At 56.4% G+C, this 22,252-nt stretch overlaps 3 protein-coding genes and 1 pseudogene across 4 annotated transcripts; all 4 read left to right on the top strand.

Annotated features, from left to right (window-relative positions):
• The first annotated feature begins 13 nt into the window (after positions 1-13).
• Positions 14-7,245, top strand: LOC129126427 (uncharacterized). The gene is made up of 11 exons (XM_077185568.1): positions 14-2,866; positions 3,326-3,384; positions 3,992-4,146; positions 4,560-4,663; positions 4,773-4,831; positions 5,077-5,213; positions 5,294-5,418; positions 5,552-5,610; positions 5,943-6,097; positions 6,462-6,786; positions 6,984-7,245. The coding sequence occupies exons 1-11, from the start codon at positions 842-844 to the stop codon at positions 7,090-7,092; spliced, it is 3,312 nt and encodes a 1,103-aa protein (XP_077041683.1). The 5' UTR covers positions 14-841; the 3' UTR covers positions 7,093-7,245.
• A 2,227-nt stretch (positions 7,246-9,472) lies between these two features.
• Positions 9,473-11,929, top strand: LOC129126428 (mRNA export factor GLE1 pseudogene; annotated as a pseudogene).
• Positions 11,930-16,096: 4,167 nt separating this feature from the next.
• On the top strand, positions 16,097-17,810 carry COMMD4 (COMM domain containing 4). 2 transcript variants are annotated; one of them, XM_054642017.2, is made up of 8 exons: positions 16,097-16,108; positions 16,188-16,259; positions 16,343-16,408; positions 16,646-16,685; positions 16,804-16,923; positions 17,134-17,214; positions 17,304-17,480; positions 17,625-17,810. In XM_054642017.2, exons 1-8 carry the CDS (start codon positions 16,106-16,108, stop codon positions 17,663-17,665), a joined length of 600 nt encoding a protein of 199 aa, XP_054497992.2. In that variant the 5' UTR covers positions 16,097-16,105; the 3' UTR covers positions 17,666-17,810. The 2 variants fall into 2 exon arrangements, with proteins under 2 accessions (XP_054497992.2, XP_077041536.1); XM_077185421.1 differs by lacking the exon at positions 17,134-17,214.
• Positions 17,811-17,977: 167 nt separating this feature from the next.
• NEIL1 (nei like DNA glycosylase 1) lies at positions 17,978-22,009 on the top strand. Its single transcript, XM_077185420.1, has 9 exons — positions 17,978-18,461; positions 18,560-18,679; positions 19,305-19,383; positions 19,879-19,978; positions 20,107-20,231; positions 20,694-20,721; positions 21,049-21,122; positions 21,236-21,503; positions 21,658-22,009. The coding sequence occupies exons 1-9, from the start codon at positions 18,034-18,036 to the stop codon at positions 21,675-21,677; spliced, it is 1,242 nt and encodes a 413-aa protein (XP_077041535.1). The 5' UTR covers positions 17,978-18,033; the 3' UTR covers positions 21,678-22,009.
• The last annotated feature ends 243 nt before the right edge of the window (positions 22,010-22,252 follow it).

Raw genomic sequence — 22,252 nt, 5'->3', positions numbered from 1 at the left:
AAGCCACAAGTGCTGTGCCCAGCCCCTCTGTGCCATCACTGGGGGCTGGATCCAGTGTCCAGGGTGCCACCACAGGAGCACATCCCAGCCTCCACAAACCCCACGGGTGACAGCCTGGGAAAAGGCTGCTGGTGCATGTCTGAGCACCAGAAACTGGGCAGGAGAGTCTGGGGTGCTCAGGGATGCAGCCTGGGCTGAGCCAGTGGGACCCCTTGAGACTCTTCCCCCTTGTGAGCCTCCATCAGGCACAGAATCTGCCTGATCCCAAAAGCCAAGTGCTGCAATCCACGTTTGTCAGCCCCAGCTGGTGGAGCCCAGCAGGTGAACACTGCCACAACCTCACAAACAGGGAGTTTTGGGGAGCATCAGCAGGGTTTGGGGATCATCCTGCCTGGAGGGACAGGCCCACCCCCTCCTTCTGCTGCTGAGTGCTCCATGAGGAGCAGAGGGAAGCTGAGACCCCTCCAGTTTCACCTGGGGAAGCTCAGATGAGTTTGTGTTAATTGGGAGCAGCTGGGACAGAGCCACATCCTCCCCTGGGAAAGCAGATAAAAGCCAGGGCTTGGCTGGGCCTTGGTGCTCTCTCCTCCTGGGCTGCTGCCAGGTGAGGGGTGCTGGGGGGCCTGGCCCTCCTTGGGGAGGTGTCTGGGGATGAGGAGGGTGTTTGGGGCAGGGAATGAGGGAATTCCTGAGCCCGGGGCTGTTACAACCCTGGGAGCTTCCCAGGAGGTGCTGAGGCTCGGCACAGCCTTTCCTGAGCTGGGAGCCTGCTGGGGACAAGGGAGGGGTTTTAACGAGGAGCTCAGGGGATGGGAAGCTTGGGAATGGGGCAGGCACTGGGATGTGGGAGCTGCAGAGACTCACCCTCAATCTCCTGCTGTCCCTCTCCACAGCTGAGCTCTCGCCAGAGGAGCCGAGGGGTCGGAGCACCGAGAGCCCCCCGGGCGCCGCTGGTGCCCTGCAGGCAGGAACGATGCTCCGTGCTGCGAGGGGAGGGGCTGCGGGCACAGCCGCGTGTCCTGCTGCCCGCGGGGCTGTCCCTGCCCGCAGCCTGTGCTGCAGAGCCCTCCTGCTGCTGGCCGTGTGTGTGTGCGCCACTGCTGTCCCCTACGGCCTGGCTGCTCTGGCTGCTGTCACCTGGGCTCCCCCGGGCTCACCGGCCTCCCAGCCAGGGGTGGGTGACACTCTGGGGACAGCCTGTGGGGACCTGCTCTCCTCGGGCTGCTTCCCAGAGATCCAGGGAGTTGTGAGCCCTGGGGGAGAGAGCCTGGGGACACAGACTGCGGCCACAAGGACATCGGAGACCTCCCTGCAGGACCAGCCTGGCTCTGGGGACAAGGACGGGCTTAGGCTGGGCACAGCAATGGCTGTCACATTGTCCCCCACACTGTGGCCTGGCAAAAGGGTGCCTGCTGCCCCAGCCCGGCTCTTCCAGCCTGAGGGTGTTCCCAGCCCTGGCTCCTGGGGTCACCTTGCTCGGGGTGGGCTCCACAGAGCAGGACCAGGTGGTGCCACACAGATGCCAGCAGTGACTGCAGCTGGTGGCCTGGGGCAGCCAGTGGGCACAGCAGAGCCCCAGAGCCCACTGAGGGGCTCTGAGGCCACCTCTAGAGCTGGGAGTGAGCCAGCTGCTGGGGTCCCTGCCACCTCCCAGCTATGGCTGCACCCTCCTGCCCTCCCCACAGCTGCTTCTGGCCCCTCTGCAGGGGCTGCAGTGACACAGATGCCACCCAACCAACTGGTGCCACTCCAAGGGGCAGCTGTGGGGTCTCAGGTCCCACCTGATGTTCCCGCACGGGCACTGATGGGTGCTGGCTCCTGGAGCCCCAGCCCAGCAGAGCAGGTGGTGGCCTCTGCTCTGCCAGCACAAGGGACACCCAGCTGGGCCCAGCTGAGCCCTGGCACACTGGGGGTGTCTCCTGCCCTGGCACCAGAGGGGCTCTGGGACACTGCTGGCACTGCCCTGCCTGGGGCAGCTGCTCCCTTGGTGGATGCTGTGTTGGCCCCGGCTCCAGGAAATGGGTCTGGACTCCCGGATGCTGTCCTGGCATCACTTCCTGCCTCTGCAGCAGCTCCTGCTGCCCACCATCAGCACCTGCTGGCTTCTTCCCTTCCCACGGTGGCCTCTGGGGCTCCTGCTGTCACCCTGGGGACACAGAGTGAGTCGCCTTCTCCCCCTGCACAGCCCATGTCCACGGGAGCCTCCCTAGCACAGCCCAGGGCTCCCAGCCCTGCAGGTCCCACCGTGACTGGGATGGGCTCCACAGCCCCTGGTGTCACCCCAGAGCTTGGACAGATGTTTGTGACGGGAGAATCCAGGACAGCATCAGTGGGAGCCGTTCCCACTCCAGCAGGAGCTCTAGGGCCCAGCCCTGCCAGCCCAGGCTCCGTGCCTGCCCCCTGCTCCACGGACCCAGCTCTGCAACGTGGCTCTGAGCCTGGGCACCTCACTGCCACCAGCAGCAGTGTGACCTCTCCATCCTGCCTGCTGAGCTCTCCTGGGGCTGGGCATGCAGCCAGCTCCCTGCCCAGCTCCCAGAGCCTGGCTGTGCCCACAGCCCTGACCCTCCGTGCCCACGCCGTGTCCAGTGGCTCCAGCGCTTCCCAGAACTCCTCCACAGGCATGGAGCAGCTCCCTGCAGCCACCAGAGAGGCCTCCAGCCCAGCTGAGCTGATGACAAAGGGCAGACCTGGCTCCACAGGGACAAACCTCCCTGCATCCCACCCCTGCAGCCTGCCCTTGCCCACCCAGCCTGTGCACGTGCTGCCCCTGCAATTCCGGCTGCTGGGCATCGCCTACGCCCCGGCTCTGGGCAGCAGGAATTCCCAGAGCTACCGGCAGCTGGAGGGAGATGTGACACTGATGGTGGGTGCTGCAGGTGCCTGGGGCACATTTGGCACTTTGGGCTCTGGGGTGGTGCCAGGCCCTGCTGGGGGGAGCAGCCTGAGTGCTGCACCAACCCTTGGCTGGTTGGGTGCCCACCTGAGCAGGGTGGGGGTGGGCAAACCCTGGCACTGCTCCACTGGAGCTTGGTTTGAGCTGGGACTGGGCTCTCCTCGCCCCTGGCAGCCAGCAGGGCCCTGGCACAGGGCATTATTGCTGGGGTATTCCCTCCCAGGATGGGGGTGGGTGGCTCTGGGTATCCCAGCTCATGCCCAGGCATTCCCAGAGGGCTGGCACTCCATGGGGTGCCAGCATGCCCTCTCCTGGGCAGCCTGAGCTGACTTCCCTCTATTTATTGCCCACCTGCTCCTGCATTTCCCCTTCTCATGGAGGAGCTTAGAAAACCTCCTCAATTAATTACCAGGTGCTTCTTCCTTCCAGCTCAACCAGATGCTGTCCAGCTACGAGAGCTTCCTGCAGGCAAATGTCCTCGAGTTCATGTGAGTGTGCATCTGCTCTGGAGGGCTGGGGTTTGTAGAACCAGAGGCCTCAGGGAGCCACCCTGGCCTTAAAGAGAGTCCTGAGTAGGAGAGCAACTTGTTACACTTTGATAGAGACTCTGTTCCCTTGGGAAAGGTGCATTCCAGAGGAATGGCTGCAGCCATTCACACCACGGGTGAATGTTTTTCCTTTGGCTCCAGAAGGCTGGGAGGTGGATGTTGGAGTGAATGGCTGATAAGGGCAGAAACCTTGTGTGCTTTAATGAATGTTTGATGGTGGAGGCTGTTTTGGCTTTCCTCTTACATACATATTCCTGAGATATTCTTCAACCTTTCCCATGCTAGAAACATAAATATTGGAGTGTGTGCAATAAAGATGGATCCTGCTAGAAGAAGCAGTGGTCTCTCTTTGTTTTTTTCCAAGCTGCTGCAGCTTTGGATTGGAGGGAAGAGTTTGCCCAGAAAATGCTCCAGACAGGAGCACTGAGGGGCTTCACTCCCTCCCTGGTGTCACCATCCCAAGGGATCCCTGTCTGAATTCCTGGATAAATGCACCTGGAAAGAATAAAGCAGTAGGTGTGCTGCCCACTGTCTCCTGTCCCTCCAGGAATGGCTCAGTGGTGGTGAGAGGGGAGGTTCTGTTCCGGGGGGATGCTCCTGCTCCCACCAACTCCCACCTGATCCGCACAGTGGTCACAGAGGCAAGCAAGGGAAGGAGCATCTTCAGCTGGCAGCTGGAGCCCCAGTCTCTCCAGTCTGCTGGTAAGTGCTGAAGATCTTCCCACAGCAGGGCTGCTGCCAGGTGCCCTCCTTGTGCCTCTCTCCAAGCCAAAACCCATGCAGTTTGGGTTCCAGGCTTTTCCTTCACTGAACATCCCTGTGTAAAGCCACTGTAAGGATGTGGAGGGTGGTGGAGGGCACATCTGTAGCAGCTGGACCTGTGTGGGCCAGGGCTTCTGCTCAGCTCCCTGGCCTCCCCTCTTTGCCCCAGCTCTGCTGTGCTGGGAAATGGTTTATCCCAGCCCCTTCCCACATTCAAAGGGATCCCTCCTCACTCAGCTGCCCTGCTGCTTTCTGCTTTTGGTGTGTGGCCATGGATGAGCTCTGGGCTGAACACTATCTCCCAAGGAAGCTGCAGGAACAGGTCTGAGTGTAACTCTTCCCAACTCCCTTAGGCTTCAGCCTGGAGAACCTGGACCCAGAGAAGCTGTCCATCTCCCTCACTGGCTCCCAGCTTGGGGTGGACAGGATGGATCTTCTGGAGAGGCTGGTCAGAGAGGTATGCCAAGCCTTGGGGGCTCTTCCAAAGGGAATGGGCACAGCCTGGGTGCTGGATTAACCTGTGCTAAACAGGGGAAGGTGTGAACTGTTGTCTCCTCCCTGCACAGGTAACTGCATCTGTCAGTGGCCTCTACCATGTGAGGAACTTCACCATCTCCCAGCTCAGGTATGGGGTGCAGCTACTCCTCTGCCAACCTCTTAATTTCATTGCCCTCACTCTGTCCTGTGCCCTCTGCAGCTCATCAGCTGTGCTGCAAGGATGGAGATGGGAAAAGCTGGGAGGGGATGTGCAGCTGGAGCAAATTGGGATTGAGCTTCTTCTGTGGGGGTCTCAGGAGAAAACCACCAGTAAATGTGCTGGGGCCGGGTCCTAACCCTCCTGCCTTGCTCAGAGCTCTTCTCTGCCCTCAGGAACCTGGGTGGGAACACTGAGATCACTGGAGACCTCTACCTAGACACAGTTGTCCATGCTGACGTTACGGAGGTCCTGGAAGCCCTGACTGCACTCTCAGGCCTCTCCATGGACCTGAGCTCCATCTCTGTGGAGGGTAAGGATGGGTCCCCGTGTGTGCTGTGGGCAGGGTCGCTGCCAAATGTGCTCAGCCAGTGCTTGTTTCCTGTTCCTCAGGGTCCAAGCTGGGTCTGCTCGTGTACCCTCTGTCCTTCGTCGTCACCAACAGACCCTTCAGCCAGAAGCTTCAGGATCCTCTCTCTGCAGAGCACCACAATCTCTCCAGGGACCTTGGTGATGCGGTAGGAATGGAGCTGGTGGGAGGAGGGCATTGATGTCCTCCCAGTGGGATGAGAAGGGAGGGAGAGGGGCTGGTTTGGGGTGTCCAAACTGCCCCAAAAGCTGGCAGGGAGCTGAGCACACCCTTTCTTCCAGGTGGCCAGAGCCCTGAGGGATTACCCATCCTTCCTGATAGCCATCATCAAAGAATTCCTGTGAGTGGGAGCAGGGGTTCTGCTGGGCAGGGCTGTACAGGGGCAGGGAGGGCTCCCTTCAGCCATCAGCCAGCAGGTCACGGCTGACAGCTGCACGTTTTTGGTGACAGAAGGATTTGCAGAGGAAGCTGAGGTCAAGCATTAAGCCATTGTAGCAGTGGTGACTTGTTGGATCTCCAGGGATGTCCCTTCCATCCCAGGGCTCCCTGAGTGCAGAGATCTCTTCCTGCTGAGCAAATCCTTCTGGGAAGAGGCTGGGAGTGCCCACCCATCCCACTGTGGGGTCATGGTGGGATGGCAGCTGCTGGAGCTGTTCCCAACCCTGTCTGCAGGCCTGGCTCCTTGCTCTGCCATGGGAACATGATCTTCCGGCACCCCGCTCCAACCAGCGTGCAGGTGCTGAAGACCCTCGTGCACTCGGTGGGGCCAAACCAGGCTCTGGCTGGCTCTGACATCCATGTGGATCCATTCTCTCTCTCTGTGGGAGGTAAGCTCCCCTCTGGCACCTGGGTACCTGAGCTCCACAGGCCCCACACCTGCACTGTGAGCAGGGTGGATCCACAGCTGACCCCATCCTGATCCCTTGTGTGCAGAGAGGCTCAGGTGTCTTGGCTGCTGAGGTGAGCAGGCAGTGACATTTAGTAACAGTTGTGCCCTTTGCCTCTGCATGGCCTGGGGCATTGGGCTTGGGGACATTCTGCTGCAGGCTGGTGTGGGATGGGAGGAGAAGGCATGGAGGGAGTGGAACAGGAGTTCATAAATCCCCTGTGCTTGTCCTGGGGCAGAGGGTGGCTGGCAGCCTGTGGGGCAAAGCTGCTGCTCCAGGCTCTCAGTGCTCTGCTTTGCTCCAGAGGACACCCTGGAGCGTCCCAGGCCCCAGCCAGGCTTCCCAGCCTATGGAGTGGCTTTGGTGGTCATCGGTGGCCTCTGCATCGTGGCTGCGCCTGTCGTGCTCGTGGTGAGGGCCAGTTCTGTCTGCTGGGCTGGGCCAGCAGCCCTGGGCTGGGCTGAGGGGCTCTGTGGGGCGAGCTGGGGCTGCAGTGCCTGTGCTCTCTTCCCCAGTGCCTGGGCACCAAGAGGCTGGGCTGGCAGACAGGAGGAGCCCTTTGGGACAGAAGAGACCCTGAAGTGGGGGTCCAGACATTGGAAATGGATAACCAGGGCTTCTGGACAGAGGTGAGTGGCCTTTGCCTCCCTTGGATTATCTTCTGTGCCTGGGAGCTGGTCTTTCTGCAGCTCACAGGTTCTCCTGTTAGCTGGTGAGGATCTCTGGGGTTGGAGAAACCTGTGAGAGCTGGAAGGCAGGGACCCTCACTCCTGCCTTCACTGGAGGTGTTTCAAGTGCCTTCTTCCCTCTTCCCTCTCCCCTGCAGGACCCTGAGGATGGTCACTTTGAGTGGCAAAGCACTTCTGCCTGAGGAGAGAAGCAGCAGCAGCTGGGGGGAGCTTGGAGAGGGGCTGTGTGTGGGAAGGAGATGCTGAGAAGCTCTCCCTGACCCTGTGGCAGCAGCTGCCAGGTGCTCCCTGAGCAGAATGCAGACTCAGGTGTGTAGAGGAATAATTTTGTAAATTTTATATCTTAAATAAACTGTTTGTAGACCGTGAAACCCAGTTGCGAAGGATGTGTGTCTGCTGTGGGGGTGGTGTTGAACCCACCTCCCTCCCTGGCTCCCAGTACCCTCCAGCCATGTGCTGCTGCTCTAACTGGTGCTGCAAGCTGGGCTTGGTCCTCTGCAGCTCTGGGATAACAGCCCTCATGTTGGGGAGGTAAAAAAGCAAGGATGTGCATGCCAGGGACCAGCCAGAGAGCTAACCTGGTCTAAGAGATGCATAACAGCTAGAGAACAAAGAAGAAGGATCCTGAAATGACACGTGTATTTTAGATAATTATACATAGAGATGATAAAGCATAGAAGAAGCCAGCTATAAGTACACTAATTTCATCTTATGAATAATGCCTATTATTAAATTGGTCAATTCCCATCATGTAATCAATATATCAGCAATAACCCTCTCAGGAAGTTGAGATAATACCTTCCTAAACAGTCATGCTTATGACAGGAAACTAAAACAAAGGAAAACGCTAAAACAGCTTACAATCAATAACAGCCAAAATGTAGAATCATCACTACCTCTTACTGTGTTACCCATGGAAGAAAAAACAGCAATTGTATCAAAGATTGTAGCGAGCAATAGAATCCTTGACAAAATCAAGAGTGAACAGACTATGTTCTTTATCCACAAACAGGTGTTTATCAGTGTTTCATCACAGCTGTTTCAGTTGAACTTGTCTTACCTCTTAAAAGAAAACAACTATATATCTTACAATGTAGAAAATATTTAACTGTCTTAGATTGCAATGCAAGATGTAACCAGATGTATTCTATTTCCATCTGTTAAAACCAGGTGGGGGAGTGTTCTTTATCTCTTCCATGACCCATCCCTCCTATCTCTGGGGAGGATATCTTTTGTAATGGGCCAGCTGTTAAAACCAGGTGGGGCAGTTTTCTTTATCTCTTCCACAACTAATCCTTCCTCCTGGAGATATCTTCTGTTAATGGGCCATTGACTGTCACTGCATGACTGATAAAATTCCATCTTCCCATTGTGAGATGCTCCACCCAGGGGGAGGAGCCAAGCATTGCTTCCAGGATATAATCTGAGACTTCAAACACCACAGGCAGTCTTTTCCACTGGATTCCCAGAGGAAGACCAGACCCTTCTACTTCACCAGTGGACCTTCAGAGGAAAACTCCCCTCTTCTGCAGGATCCTGCCTTCTGGAAGCAGACACCAAGCCAAGACAGTGTGGCAGGCAGCAGAGGAAGCTGTGGGCGGGCAGAGAACACTGCGGGCAGCAGAGTGCTCTGCCTGAAGTGGAGAGTGTGGCAAGGAACAGCAGGGAAAGCTACGTGGATCCAAACACCTTTGTGATTTACAGGCACCACTGGGATAAATGGGAGCGTGGGCATCAGTGCCAGAAGACCCTACACTCCAGGTATGGACTCTTACTTTAACAAGCAGACGGATTAAATATGATAAACAGGCTTTACTAGCCTTAATAAAATGGTGTGGGAGCCACGGACTGGACGTGTCCGAAGAGGCAGCCTTGGACCTGAACACGTGGGATTGGGCTGGCAGATACATACTTGCAGCAGCTGCCACAGCTGATGAAACTGCCATCAATGTTGTCAAACCCTGGAGGCTCATCCTGGACCTGATAAAACAGTTAGAGAGCGAGCGAGACACGAGGCCAGTGCAGGGGATGGCACTGAGCGAGCAGGGGAGGGGAATGGGCAGAGCATCCTCCCCGGGAGGGGGTGACATGTCTGCAGAGTGCCCCGTGGCTGCCTGGGGCCGTGCCACTGCCCAGGGCAGGGACAATGTGCCAGCCAATCATCCCACCATGGCACAGAGCCGTGGAGCCAGCCCGCACAGGGATGAGATGCCAGTGGAGCGCAGAGTCACTGAACAAAGCAGTGGAGACACTCCACACTCCCGAGCTGAGTTACACAGGCGTCCTGCAGCCACCCTGGGTCCTGCCTCTTCTCTGTGCTCTGCTGCACCAGCCCTTGGAGCCACGACAAGCTGCCCTGCCTTTCCTCTGTGTCCTGCTGCTTCAACTAAGACCACAGAGACCACGACTGCCTGCTGTGAAATGGCAAACTGCTGTGGAGCCTCCCCTGCCTCCTGCCAGGCAATGCTTGGCCACTGCAGGACAACTGGCTGCTGTGGAGCACATGGCTACTGCAGAGGGCTGCCTGCCACCGAGCCTGGCTGTGCCACAATGGCAAATGAGCACTGTGTGACCAAGCCTAGCTATACTGGCTCTGCTGCTGTGCTGCAGGGGTGCCCAGCTCTCGCAGAGACAAAGCACCTTAGAGCTGTTCCAGTTATGCCTGTGCAGCCATTCCAACAGCATGCACCAGGGACACCTACGTGCCCTGATACAGCACACACACCAGTACTGCCTCCTCCCAGAGCCCATTGGTCCAGCTCTGAGACTGCACCTTCTGCCCGGCCTCCACGGGGTGGGTCCAGCCGTCGCTGCAACTCAGGGGTGGGCCAGGGAAATACATCACCAGAAATCCCTGGAAGAAACAGCAGATCAGGGAATCCCTCAGCAGTGGTTGCTGTGACTGCACTGCCACCATTGGAGCAGAAGTTTGCTTTGGATTGTCTACCAGCAAAGGACGTGAGAGAGAACCAGAGCCATCATCCCTCAGTAGAGCCACAAAATACCATCACCATTGCCATGTTGCCAACAGCCCTGCCCAATCCTGTGACTGTTGGGCAAAAGGAAAACAATCATCTTAGTCTCCTGGAAATAAATCAAGAAGTTGCTCCAGCTGATCTGTCATCTAAAGTTGCAAAAGTCGAAGGCTGCATTCGGATGTATGAAGAGATGCACAGGCTGAGAGCAAGGGAGAGGCTGAGACAGCGGCAGGAGGAGCTGGAGCAGATGGTGAGGGCAGCCTATGCCCAGGCCACTGAGCAGCTGAAGCGCTTCGATGAGCTGAGGGAGCTAAAGCGGCATCAGGAATTCCAAGAGTTGCAAGAAGTAATGGAGAAGAGCTCAAAGGAGGCTCAGAGGCAGCAAGAGAAGTTGAAGGAAGAACACCAACATAGAGCCAAGATATTGAACCTAAAATTGCGTGAGGCAGAGCAGCAGAGGAAACGTCAGGAAGAGCTGGAACTCTTGCGCAAGAAAGAGGGCCAGGAGAGGCTGCGCCACCTTTATTCCATCCAGGAGGAGCTGCTGCAGCTGAACCAGCAGATTGATCCCAACTACAGGCACAAAGATTTGCCCAGAATCAATCTGGCTGCGTACAGCAATCGTGGCAACCAGATCTGTGCACTGGTGTCAGGGCTCATCCGCACCGCGAGCGAGAGAGGGTTCCCAGCTCCAGCAGATGTGGCCAGCTCTGAACAAGCCCTGCAGGAGATGCGAGGGTTGATATCCAGCATGCAGCAGGAAATCACTGCAGCTCTAGAAGAAAGGAAGAGGAAAGATGAAGAGGAAAAGAATCAAAAGCAGAAAGAGTTAGACAAAATAGAGCATATGGTGTGTCAGACTTTTGTACCTGCACAGCAGTCATGGGGAAAGCAGCAGAAGGAAGGACTTCAAGTTGAAACAGAAGAAAGTATCATGCAGTGGTACCGGCAGCTTCAGGATGCTGCTGAGCAATGTGTTGCTGCTTTCAGTGAAATTGCAAACTGCAAAGGCAACACTGAGGTGAAGAAGATAAAAACAAACTTGCAGAAAGCAGCTACAATCCCTGTGAGCCAGATCTCTAGCATATCAGGCTCTAAGCTGAGAGAGGTGTTTGATAAGATCAATAACCTGCTGTCTGGGAAGCCTGTTCAGACTGAAGGGCAAATGGTGTTGGTGACTCAGCATCCACAGGGGCTGGAGTTTGTTTGTTACAAACTTGCAGAGAAGTTTGTGAGACATGGGGAAGGAGAAGTATCTTTTCACCACGATTCAGCTTTCCCAATTGCTGCGGTGCTCTCAGGAATCTGGGAATTACACCCTCGAGTTGGAGACATCTTTTTAGCTCATCTGCACAAAAAGTGCCCATATTCTGTGCCATTTTACCCTGCTCGGAAAGAAGGGACTTCTACAGAGGAGTATCAGAGGATGCTTGGATATGAAGTCTATGATTCTGAAGTGGAAGAACCAGATCAATTTCTTAAAAGGATGTCAGGCATGATTCGTCTCTATGCTGCCATCATTCAGCTCCGCTGGCCTTATGGAAGCAGGCAAGGGGCTCATCCTCATGGTCTGAGCTATGGATGGCGCTGGCTTGCACAGATGTTGAATCTGGAGCCTCTGGCAGATGTGACAGCTGTGCTGCTTCTGGATTTCCTGGAGGTGTGTGGCAATGCTCTGATGAGGCAGTATGGGATTCAGTTCTGGAAAACAATGCTCTTCATCCAGAAATCCTATATCCCAAGAATTGAAGCTGTGACCAGCTCGGGCCAGATGGGCTGTTTGTCACGTTTGAAGACTTTTGTGCAGAAATGTCTACAGGCAGAGGAAATTCCATTACCAAAGGGCATTCTGACACCTTCCTTTTGGAGAACATAAATCAGTCTGTATTTCCTTTCCCCTTCATGTTTAATTTAAGGAGATTTATTTTTTTACACTTAGAAGCTAATCTTTGCATTAGATCTTTAAAGGTTTTTGTATAGTTATTTTGTATAAGTTTTGTATAGTAAATTACAGAAACTTCAAGACTTTTCCTTCACATGTTTAATTGTGGAGGCTGGTAAACTGAGAAGCTTACCATACTCCCTTGGAGGGACAACCCTTAAGCAACAGCCTCCCTAGTCAGGGTGAGGAAAAAAGCTTCCCTCAGAATGCATTGCTGCTGCATGTTGGTTCTATGTATCCCATTGGTTCTTCCTCTTTGTTCCACCCCTGTGCCCTCATCTCATTTGTTCTGATGTTCTGCCCTGCCCCTCACTATCCCTTTATAAACCCCTGCTCTTGTTTTCTGGGAGAGTTCTTAATCCCTGGACCCCTTGGAGGTAGGAGCTCAATAAAGACCCTCTGTGGAACACCATACAAGGACTCTCTCCTTTCCTTCTGCGTTGCTCGTGGCTGAAATCACCCAAGAGCTGAAATCACTGGACGAGAGCGCAATGTGCCTGTGTACCCAGGATGTGTTTTTAAAGATGCTTCTCTGGGAAGGTCACAGCACTCTACCACCTCTGCCTGCTACAACATTTAATCATGTAGAAAATGCTTTAAATCCATTATCCTGATGGCTCCAGAGATTAAGGACTCTTGGACTGAAAAGTTGCACAATGCAATGCAAGTTCCACTGTGCAGTTCATCTCATGGAAGTGAAAATACCCACAGAGCAGAGTAGCAAAAGCTGTTTACACACTAAACCACTTAACAGGACCAGAGCAACCCCAAAACCCATTAATCTTAAACCATTTCCTATCATTACAATTGTCAGGTGATGCCAAATGACCTAAACCAATGACAAAAAACATTATCACAAACAGGAGCGAAGGCCCATGGGCCCCCATTCCATGGGGATGTGGGTATGAGTGCAATTCCACAGACACCAGAACAGGATGGACACCAGCCAGGTGTGTCTGCCCTACGTCCTGCTGGGGACCAGAGACAGCACCCTCCTGCTGGTCCCTCAGCAGATATCGTGGACCAGCGATTTTAACAACTTCTACACCTCTTACATGGAGATTTGGGACCTTCTGAAGTGACTGTTCAAGGATTTTATCTATTCAAACGACACAAAGATTTTATAATATGAGGTCTTGAGTATTTTATCTATTTAAGAGTCAAAACCTGAACTTGGCAAGTTGTTTTCCATGTTACCTTCTCATGGTTCTAATGTTTCCAGTTCATAGAGTCAAGTTATAAGTTTGTAACCTCCCATGCCCCTGGCATGCCAATTTGAAAGTTTGTAATTGTTGGTGATCCCCACCTGACAGCTCCTGGGAATGAATGTTACAACTTCAATGGTACAGGGGATACATCCCTGGCTGAGAGAGGCTGGGCTTGTTGAGTTGGGCAGAATCATCTGTGCTACCATGAGGTCCTGTCATCCTGTTTGCAACGGGCCCTTGCAGAGGGATGACAGAGAAAATGCATTTTTTAGAACAGAAAGGGGGAGCTGTGACAGCTACAGCTGGCCTAGAGCTGCACAGAAAATTTGGCCTAACAGACACCAACTCAGCCAGCCTAGCTCGTTAGAAGAGAGAAGTAAACAAGTCCCCAGTGATAGGTTGGATTTAAGTTCAAACAGGGGACTGTCACTGATGGTGGAGACAGGAATGTAACATACACACACTGAGGTTCATGCAGCAGCAGCCAACATCTACTGAAGGGCACCCCCTTTCATAGGGGCTTTGAATGTCCTGCTCTTACAGACACGAGTGGATAAAGGTCATAACTCTGCCCAGCTCACTGGCCAGTGATATGGGTGCATTCACTGTTCAGAGGGATTGCCTGGGGTCCCCTTGTTTGAGCTTGAACCCAGCCTATCAATCTCATACCTGGGGACTTGATTACTTCTACCACCTAAGACCTAGGCTGGTTGAGTTGTGTCTGTTATGCCAAATTATCTGTGCAGCTACAGACCACCCATAGCTACCACAGGGATCCCAGCCAATCCCTTTGGATCATGGATACACTCCTAACATTGCCCAGTGAGCTGGGCAGAGTTAAGATCTTTAGCCAATCACATTTATCTGAGTGCATGTCCTAGGGTGATGTTATGATGCTTGTGTCCCCAGTTGTGTGTTCTGTTTATGCTGGATATCACGTTCTGTGCCTTCAAGACTGGCTCTGAAAAGTGAAGTTTTGTTTTGTTATCAGACTGCTCAGCCCCCCACAGTCAGCAGGACACAGAGACAGGGCAGTACAGAGTAGTGCTTTTGCTTTTTGCTTTTGCTCTTACTTTTGCTCTTGCTCCTGCTTTTTGCTCCTGTTTTTTTTGCTCCTGCTTTTTTGCTCTTGCTTTTTACTTCTACTCATTAGTTAGTTTAGCTAGGCACTCCGAATTTTCCCTGGACTGTTTTTCCTTTCCCTTTTTTGGAACCACTCAAACCTGCTCCAGACTGGGACCTGGGAAACACCGAGAGTTTGCACCTTGTGGCTGCAGCAGCTGCCCCAGCACCAGAGGGACTGATAACAGAGAGACCACTCCCAAGAGACACTTTCTGAATTTGTCATCTTTTTCAGAGTGGTGAAAGAGTGTTGTCATCTGGTATTGTTCATTTTATGTGCTGGGGGATGCTGTGCCTGTTAAATAAACAGGTTCTTTCCACTTCTCTCCAAGGAATCCTTCCCAAAGCAGTCAGGGGGAAGGGGCTGTGTGGGTTTGCTTTCTGGAGGGGCCCCCTATGGAGGTTTCCTCCCAAATTTGCCATAAACCAGGACAGGGGTGGATCTGAAACCCCCATAAAAAGACCTGTCAGACAATAAACCTTGGCTGTTGCTGCCCAAGCATAGCATATGCTTGTCGTGTTCCTGTCTCCAGCACGCAAGTGACACAGGGGTGTCCCCTTGCCTGGGTTTCTCCCAGCTCCCTCCTCTCTCAGGAAATGTCTCAGTGAGCCCAGCAGAGCCCCCAGAAAGCTTCTCTGGGGCGCAGACAGGCTGGAAAGCGCTGCTGTGCCTCGGTGCTGCTCCCCACTGCGGGCTGCCCGCCCTGTGCTGCTCACAGCCCGGCTCCGTGCCGGGAAAGGAGCCGTGGAACACGGATGCATCGCCCGGGCTGAGGGCAAGCCCTGGGTACCCGCTGTTCCTGGGCAGCTCGGCATCCCTGGCTGCCTCAGCATCCCTGAGTGCCACCCCCAGCCTGGCACCCGCTGTCCTCGGCACGCAGGGCTCCAAGGGGCTGGGAAAGTAACTCCTGGGCTCCTGGGGCTTGAGGTAGGTGCTGGGAAAGGGCTCCCTGCTTCCCACGTAGCCAAAGCTGGGCAGGGCCCTGGGCTCTCCCACAGTGGGAGCTGGGGGGTGGTAGAGGGGGCTGGGTCTGTGGGGTGACAGTGGGTAGGGGGTGGGTGGGTAGCACATTGCTGACCTCTCCTGGATCACTGGGCTGGTGTCAGGTGGCTGGAGCTTGGGCCAGGGGTCCAGGCTGAGGCTGGGGACCTCCAGCACCTTCTTCTGGCCCTGGGCAGAGGGACAACTTGCTTCTAGGAACAGGCAGCTGGGGGATGGCCCAAACTTATCAGGCTGTCCTTGCTCTTCTGGGTGTCCAGGGGCTGCAGCCTGGTGCCCAGGCTCTCGGGTGGGTACAGCAGGAAGCCCAGCAGTGGGGCCCTTTTATAAGCACCTCAATGAGATCTGCAGTGCTTCCAGCTCCACTCTCACAAGCCTTTATTTCGCTGCCAGCTCTGCCTCCTCCCCCTGCAGCCAGGTGGAGCTGCTCGTGCACCAGAACAGGATCTTTATTTCAGGTCGAGGCCTGTGAAGCTTCAGCCCGAGCTCCGAACGCAACATTTCCGCTCCGGTCCTGTGGCTGCGGGTGCGAACGCGAGTGCGGGGCTGAGGCGGTGCCTCCGCTCCCCTCAGGGCGGTCTGAGGGGCCGGACTGGGCGGGACTGCGCCTGCACGGGCTGAGCAGGGCGGGACCGCGGCCGGACAGAAAGGGCGGCTGTGATTGGGCAGAGCGGAGAAAGGCGGGCCGGGGTTGGCAGCTGTGATTGGACAGGGCCGGGATTGGCGGGCGGAGCGCTGTGAGTCGCGGCCCGTGGGAGCGCGAGGTGCCCGGTGGGGCGGAGCCCGCGCTGCTGGACGGGCCGGGGGGCGGCTCGGGTGCCGCTCTGGGACCCCCGTCCCCTGTCCCCTCCTCCGGCCGCTCTCCTGCACGGATCCCGGCTAAAAGGCCCCGCAGAGCCCCGACCGGAGCGCCCCACCGGGGCAGGGGGCGGGGAGGGGCGTAGTGGGCAGCGGCCCGGGAGTGGTTCCGGGTCTCAAAGGCGACTTTGCCGTAGGGAGCGGCGGCAACATGGTGGGGAGGGGTTCGGCGGCGGGGAGCGGGGAGGGCATGCGGAGCCCCCTGCCGGCTCTGACCGCCTGTTCTCCCGCAGCGGTTCCGCTTCTGCGGGGACCTGGACTGCCCCGACTGGGTGCTGGCCGAGATCAGCACCCTGGCCAAAATAGTTAAGTGTTAAGTGTCCCCCGTGTCCCCTGCCTGCTCCCCGCCTGCTGCGGGCCCTCCGCTCACCCCTCTTCTCCCCCGCAGTCCTCGGTGAAGCTGAAGCTGATCTGCGCCCAGGTGCTGCGGGACCTGCTGGGGGAGCCCATCGAGGTAAGTGTGCGCTACCGCAGTGGAGGCAAAGTGTTTCAACGCTACAATGGCATAATCAGCAACGTTAATCTCGTGTTCTTCATGTAAGCCTCAGCATTAAGAACGCTACCGGCCTCTACTAGTAGTACTAATATGCATAGTGTTATTAGTATTAATGCTTAGGTAAGAATTGTCAGTGTTAACACTTGTAGTGAGTGTGTTAGCTGGTGCTTACCGTGATACTCTGCTCTCCCACAGTATGACAAGATCCTGAAGCTGACCTCAGATGCAAAGTTAGGTGAGCACTGCTGTCCTTACCAGGATCCCCCGATGGAGCCATGCTCCAGGGATGGGCAGCAATGGATCTGAGGATGCCTTCCCAAGGTGACAGAGCTCGCCCTCCCTCCTGTCTGCAGAGTCAGGGGATGTGAAGGCGACCATTGCTGTCCTCGGCTTCATCCTCTCCAGTGCAGCCAAGCACAATGTAGACAGTGAGTCTCTGTCAAGCGAGCTGCAGCAGCTGGGACTGCCCAAAGGTAGGGGAAACCCTCGGGGTGGCACCATGAGCCAGACTTGGTGGGATGCTGCTGGCAGTTCCCACCCAGATGGAGGGCAGGCTGGCTGCTGTGCTGTCCTCCATCACCTCCCTTCTGTGCCGTCGGTCCCTGGGGTGCTTTGGTGGGGTTTGGCAGCTGCAGGTCTGGTGGGAGCAGAGGGGCTCTTCTCTTGTGTCCCCTGACGAGCAGAGCATGCCAGCGGGTTGTGCCGTTCCTATGAAGAGAAGCAGAGCCCCCTCCAGGACAGGCTCAGGGCCTGCAGCCTGCGATGTGAGTGGGTTCTGAGGCTCACTGGGAATGTGGGGGTCACCCTGCTGGAGAGAGCCGGGGTGCTGACACTGTCCCACTGCCCACCCTAGTGAGCCAGCTGGGCTCGGTGCGCTGGCGGGTGGATTACACCCTCAGCTCCAGCGAGCTGCAGGAGGTCAATGAGCCCGTGGTGCACCTCACCTTCAACATGCGGGACAGAGAGTGTGAGAAGATGACGGCTGTTCCTGTGACGCTCTCGGCCAACAAGTTCTGGGTGCTGCTGGCAGGTGAGGCACTATGAGGGGTGGCAGTAGGGGCCTCTGTGGGGGATTCTGCGGGGGGAATTGCTGTGGGAGGTACGCTGGAAATGGGATGCTGGAAGGAATGCCGCAGTACCAGCAGCTCCCCCACAGCTCCACATCTCTCTGCAGAGCTGAAGCAGGCCCAGGCCCTGATGAACACCCTTCTCTGAGGAGCCAGGAAAGGAGCCCGGCCACGGCGGGAGGCTGCGACACTGAGCTGGGGGTCTAGATTGGTGCTTGGAGGACGTTTCCCATCCCTCGGGGCTCCCGGGGCTCCTCGGGGCAGCTCCAATAAAGTCTTGGTGACAAAGCTGAGCCGTGTCCCGCTGTGTCGCCCCGCGTTGTGCAACCTCCACCCGCGGCGGGACCGCCCCGGCAGGGCGCCACCGACCTCCGGGATCAGCGCGCGGCCAATGGGAGAGCGCGCCGCCCGCGCCGCAGCCAATGGGAGCGCGCCCTGCGCCCCGCGCAGCCAATGGGGGCGGGCCGTGCCGCCGGCGGTGGCGGCGGGCTCGGGCCGAGCCGTGCGGCCGCCACCATGCCCGAGTGCCCGGAGCTGCACCTGGCCGGGCGCTTCATCAACGGGGCCTGCGGGGCGCTGGTGTTCGCGGGCGGCGTGGAGCGCTCGGCCGTGGGCCGCGGCCCCGAGGTGCCCTTCCGCAGCGAGGCTTACGGCATCTCGGCCATCGCCCGGGGCAAGGAGTTGCGGTTGACGCTGAGCGCGCTGGACCCCGCCGCCGGGCCCCCCGCGCAGGACCTGGTGTTCCGCTTCGGCATGTCGGGCTCGTTCCGGCTGTGCCCCGCCGCCGAGCTGCCCCGCCATGCCCACCTGCGCTTCCTGACCCGGGAGAGCCCCCCCCGCGCCCTCTGCTTCGTCGACCCCCGGCGCTTCGGGTCCTGGCGCCTGGGGGACGCCTGGCAGCCGGAGCGCGGGCCCTGCGTCGTGTCCGAGTACCAGGCGTTCAGGTGAGCGCCCCCAGGAATGCCTCCTGCTCAGGTTTGGTCCCTTTTCCTGCACAGACATGTCCAGGTGACTCTTCTTGATGTCCCGTGCTCGCTTGCAGGGAGAATGTGCTGAAGAACTTGGAGGACAGGGCTTTTGACAAGCCCATCTGTGAGGTCCTCTTAAAACAGAAGTATTTCAATGGAATTGGGAATTACCTGCGTGCTGAGATCCTGTACAGGTAAGTTGGGTTGAGCACCCACTACATAGTTATGTAGTTTTGGGGTTTATAGTCTAATTCATAGAAACTGTGTAAGTTCTATTAGACGATCTGCTCCTTATGAAAATTTGTTTACCACGCTTGTCTTTTAATTAAAGCATGCCTCAACTCTATGTCATGCTGTAGTTGTGTGAGAGGGACTAAGTTTCCCACTCCCGAGTGTAGGAAGTAAAATGTAGCTAGAGTTAGAAAGAGCCTTCAGGGCAAAGAACCAGGAAACTGCAGTAGAGGGGTACAGAAGTGGGTGGGAGTTGAGGGGAATGCATTTTTCCTAAAATGTGGACTTGAAATGAAATATACCAACTAGACATTGAAACCTATCATGAAAATGTGTCCCTCAAAATAATAGATTGTTATGGACAACAGCAGCTTCTACTACTGTTGCTTATTGTTTCCTTCTGTTGAAGAAAACAATATTAGCAATAGTAGTAGAAGCTGAGCACCCGCTGACCTGCCACAGAAGGAGGTTTAGGCTCTAAGGGTTTGCTGGAGCTTGCCAGCTCCTTGGCTAAGCCGCCGTGCCTCCTCACCTGGCAGACACTGGAAGTGGCAGAACCAAGGCTTCAGGCTGCTCTGTAACTCTCAGGTTGAAGATCCCTCCCTTTGAAAAAGCTCGGACCGTGCTGGAGGCCCTGAAGGAGCGGGAACAGGAGAGGAGGAAGAAGGTGGGGAGTACCAGGTGCTTTCACAGGCTCAGAAAGCAGCAGGTTTCCAGACAGATGCCAAAGGCAGGGGTTTGGTTGCCCGTGGCCCTTCGTGATGAGCTCTGCCAGTCTCCTGCCCTAAGGAAGTCTGCAAGTGTTTTTGGGGTGGGTGGAGAGGAAGAGGTGAGGGAAACAAGCACCTTGCAAGCTTAAAATCTCCAAGGGGAAGGCTGCAGTAAAGCCCAAGGCTGATCTTGTGGCCTCAGGGGAGAGGAAGTGGCTATTTTAAGCCTGAAAACTACCCTACATGACCTGCTGCTGGTGTTTTTGTGTGTTAGCCCTCTTTCATGGCGTTGTAGCTAAGTTGGAAGGCTACTGTGTGGTGAGCTCAGGGCTGTCATGTGTGGAGAGCTCATCCTCTGGAGGGCAGGAGATGGGGAAGAGGACGGGAGGAGAGAAGCTGAGGAAGCAGAGGTAGCTGGCAGGTGACTTCTCTGCCCTTCTCCATGCCTGCAGGATCCTTCCATGACGCTGAGCAAGAAGGTGAAGCTGAGGCAGGAGAACCCAGATCTGCTGGAGCTGTGCCACAGCGTGCCCATGGAGGTGATCATGGCAGGTGAGGGAGTGGGGCTGGCAGGGAGGCCAGGGCTCTGCATTCTCAGCATCAGGAGGTTTGGGGGCCACCCTGACATGGTGATCACAGCTTCTGCTCTGATTCTGTCCTTTCCCTGTCTCCCCTCCCAGAGAAGCAGCTCCTGGACCCCGAGCACCCGGATAATTACTCCAGCTTTAAGAACTGGCTGCAGTGTTACTTGGTGCCTGGCATGAGCTCCCTGCGGGACCGCAGTGGCAGGACCATATGGTTCCAGGTAGGAGCCTGGAGATGGGGAGTGCCCAAACCACTCCTCCAAGGGGACATTGGCCTGTTTTCTGCTTGCTGAGACTCCCATTACTCTGTGTGGCTGGGGGTTTCCCTCTCCATCCAGCTCCTGGGCATGGGGGTGACAAGGACCTCCTTTGTGGTGGGCAGCCAGCTAATGGATGGTGAGCAATCTGCAGCAGATGGAGGGAAGAGGGGGTGTTTGGGTGCTCTGGCAGCCCTGTTCTTCCTCCTGGGCCCTGTGTTTGGGGCCTTGCAGGTACAGGGAATGATGGCAGAGTCCCCAAGGCAAAGGGCAGGCAGAGCAAGCCCAACTCCCCTGTCTTCCCAGGGAAATGTGGCTGTTTCCCTATCACTGCAGTGGCTGGAGGATGGAGAAGGGGCAGGGATTCTGCTGCTGCTGCCTGCAGAATGACTGCACCCCAGCCAATGCTCTGTCCCTTCCTTACAGGGAGAGCCTGGCCCCATGGCTCCCAAAGGTGAGTTTCCTCTCCCCTTCCTGTGGGACCCACTCTTGCTCCAGGAGGGCTCCTAGGAAACCCTGTTCTTGCTGTGCAGCACAGGGGCACAGGCAGGAGCCAAGCCATTCTCTCTGGGGTGCTGACAGACCTGTGACAGTCATTGGCATCAGGGGACAGAAGCCATTTGTCCCCAAAGCTTCTTACCAGCATCCAAACCCACCTGGGTGCAGCTGTTTTTTCATCCTCACCTAGAACAGCATCCCTGCAAGGTCACTGTGCCATGGGCTGTCCCTTGGGGTGCAGGTTCTGCCTCATTCTCTCCTCACCCCACATCCTCTGGTGCAGGGCAGAGACCCCGCAAGGCGCCCCGCAAGAAGAGCCCTCAGCTGAAGGCAGAGCCTGAGACACCGAGCCCCAAGGTGAGCAGCTTTGTGGCTGTGCCTGGCTGTCCTGCTGCCCCTGCCCTGTTCATGGTGATGATCCCACATGGAGTTTCACTCCTTGGTAATCTCCAGCTCTGACACCCACCCAGGTCAGCCCCCGTGCCCCGAAGCAGCGCCGCAGGGCTGCAGCAAAACCCCCGAGGCTGGAGGAGCAGGAAGAGAAGGAAGAGAAGGAAGTGAAGGAGGAGCAGGAAGTGAAGGAAGAGCAGGAAGTGAAGGAAGAGCAGGAAGAGCAGGCTGCCAGGCCAAGGAAGGGACGTGCTCGTGGGAGGAGGACAGTGAGTGCTGCCCCAGCCTCGCCTGAGGTGCCTCAGAGTGCCAGGAGAAGCCGCCGCACATCCGCTCGCAGGGGCACAGGTGAGCCTGGCAGTGCCTGTGGCTTTGGGCACCCCTGGGGGCTCTGGGAGAGCTCCCTGGTGGTAAAGGGATGGAGGGGCACGAGAGGAGCCCATGGGGCAGAGCTGGATACCCCCTTGCCCTCTGACTCCTCATTTCCCTCTTTGTTCTCCAGGTGCAGCCCCTGCTGTGTGAGTGTCACCTGCTGCCACCTCCTGAGGGGCATTTTAGGGGCCAAGAGGAGCTCAGGCAGGGCCTGGCCACGGACCAGGGTTAGTGCTAGTGAAAAAGGAGCTGCTCCCTACCTGTGCTCACACTTATTTGCTGCTGTGGCATCGTGCCAGTGTGGGAGGGAGAAGCTGAGCCTGGTGATGGGGCTTTTTCCTGCTGTCCACAGGCATTTCAGGGGAAAAAGGGCCAGGTCCACGTGTTGTAGTGGACTCTGACTCTTCCCTCTCCCTCCTCCCTTTCTGGCTGCTGATCAAATCACTGTTTTTAGCTGACTAATAAAGTATTTTGTGTAGAAATCACCGTGCATGCCTTTTTATGCAAAGGATAAATCCCTCAGTGTCCAGCCTCTTCTCCACAGGGGCTGGAGCAGACTTCCCCTCTGCCTCATCCCCCCACAATAAAGGTAAGTTCAGCCTCCCCAGTGCCAGAAGTGAGGTCCTGCTCAGGCAGACACTAAAAGAGCAACTACAACAAACACCTGGGAGGAGGCAGATCAGTGCAGTTACCTGGAAACAGGTTAAGAAAACAGGCTGGAGCTT

Source organism: Agelaius phoeniceus, chromosome 13 (assembly GCF_051311805.1).
Source record: "Agelaius phoeniceus isolate bAgePho1 chromosome 13, bAgePho1.hap1, whole genome shotgun sequence".
In the NCBI taxonomy this organism is placed as follows: Eukaryota; Metazoa; Chordata; class Aves; order Passeriformes; family Icteridae; genus Agelaius; species Agelaius phoeniceus.
This window is presented reverse-complemented; position numbering and strand designations above follow the sequence as displayed.

Bases quoted from the DNA above. Each gene is read 5' to 3' on its own strand.
- COMMD4 (XM_054642017.2), top strand. The intron at 16,409-16,645 runs GTAAGTGTGCGC...GCTCTCCCACAG, and splicing joins TGCTGGGGGAGCCCATCGAG to TATGACAAGATCCTGAAGCT. The intron at 16,924-17,133 runs GTAGGGGAAACC...CCTGACGAGCAG, and splicing joins GCAGCTGGGACTGCCCAAAG to AGCATGCCAGCGGGTTGTGC.
- LOC129126427 (XM_077185568.1), top strand. From the start codon at position 842: ATGTGGGAGCTGCAGAGACTCACCCTCAATCTCCTGCTGTCCCTCTCC. The intron at 4,664-4,772 runs GTATGCCAAGCC...CTCCCTGCACAG, and splicing joins TGGAGAGGCTGGTCAGAGAG to GTAACTGCATCTGTCAGTGG. The intron at 5,214-5,293 runs GTAAGGATGGGT...CCTGTTCCTCAG, and splicing joins GAGCTCCATCTCTGTGGAGG to GGTCCAAGCTGGGTCTGCTC.
- NEIL1 (XM_077185420.1), top strand. From the start codon at position 18,034: ATGCCCGAGTGCCCGGAGCTGCACCTGGCCGGGCGCTTCATCAACGGG. The intron at 18,462-18,559 runs GTGAGCGCCCCC...GCTCGCTTGCAG, and splicing joins TCCGAGTACCAGGCGTTCAG to GGAGAATGTGCTGAAGAACT. The intron at 20,232-20,693 runs GTAGGAGCCTGG...CCTTCCTTACAG, and splicing joins GCAGGACCATATGGTTCCAG to GGAGAGCCTGGCCCCATGGC.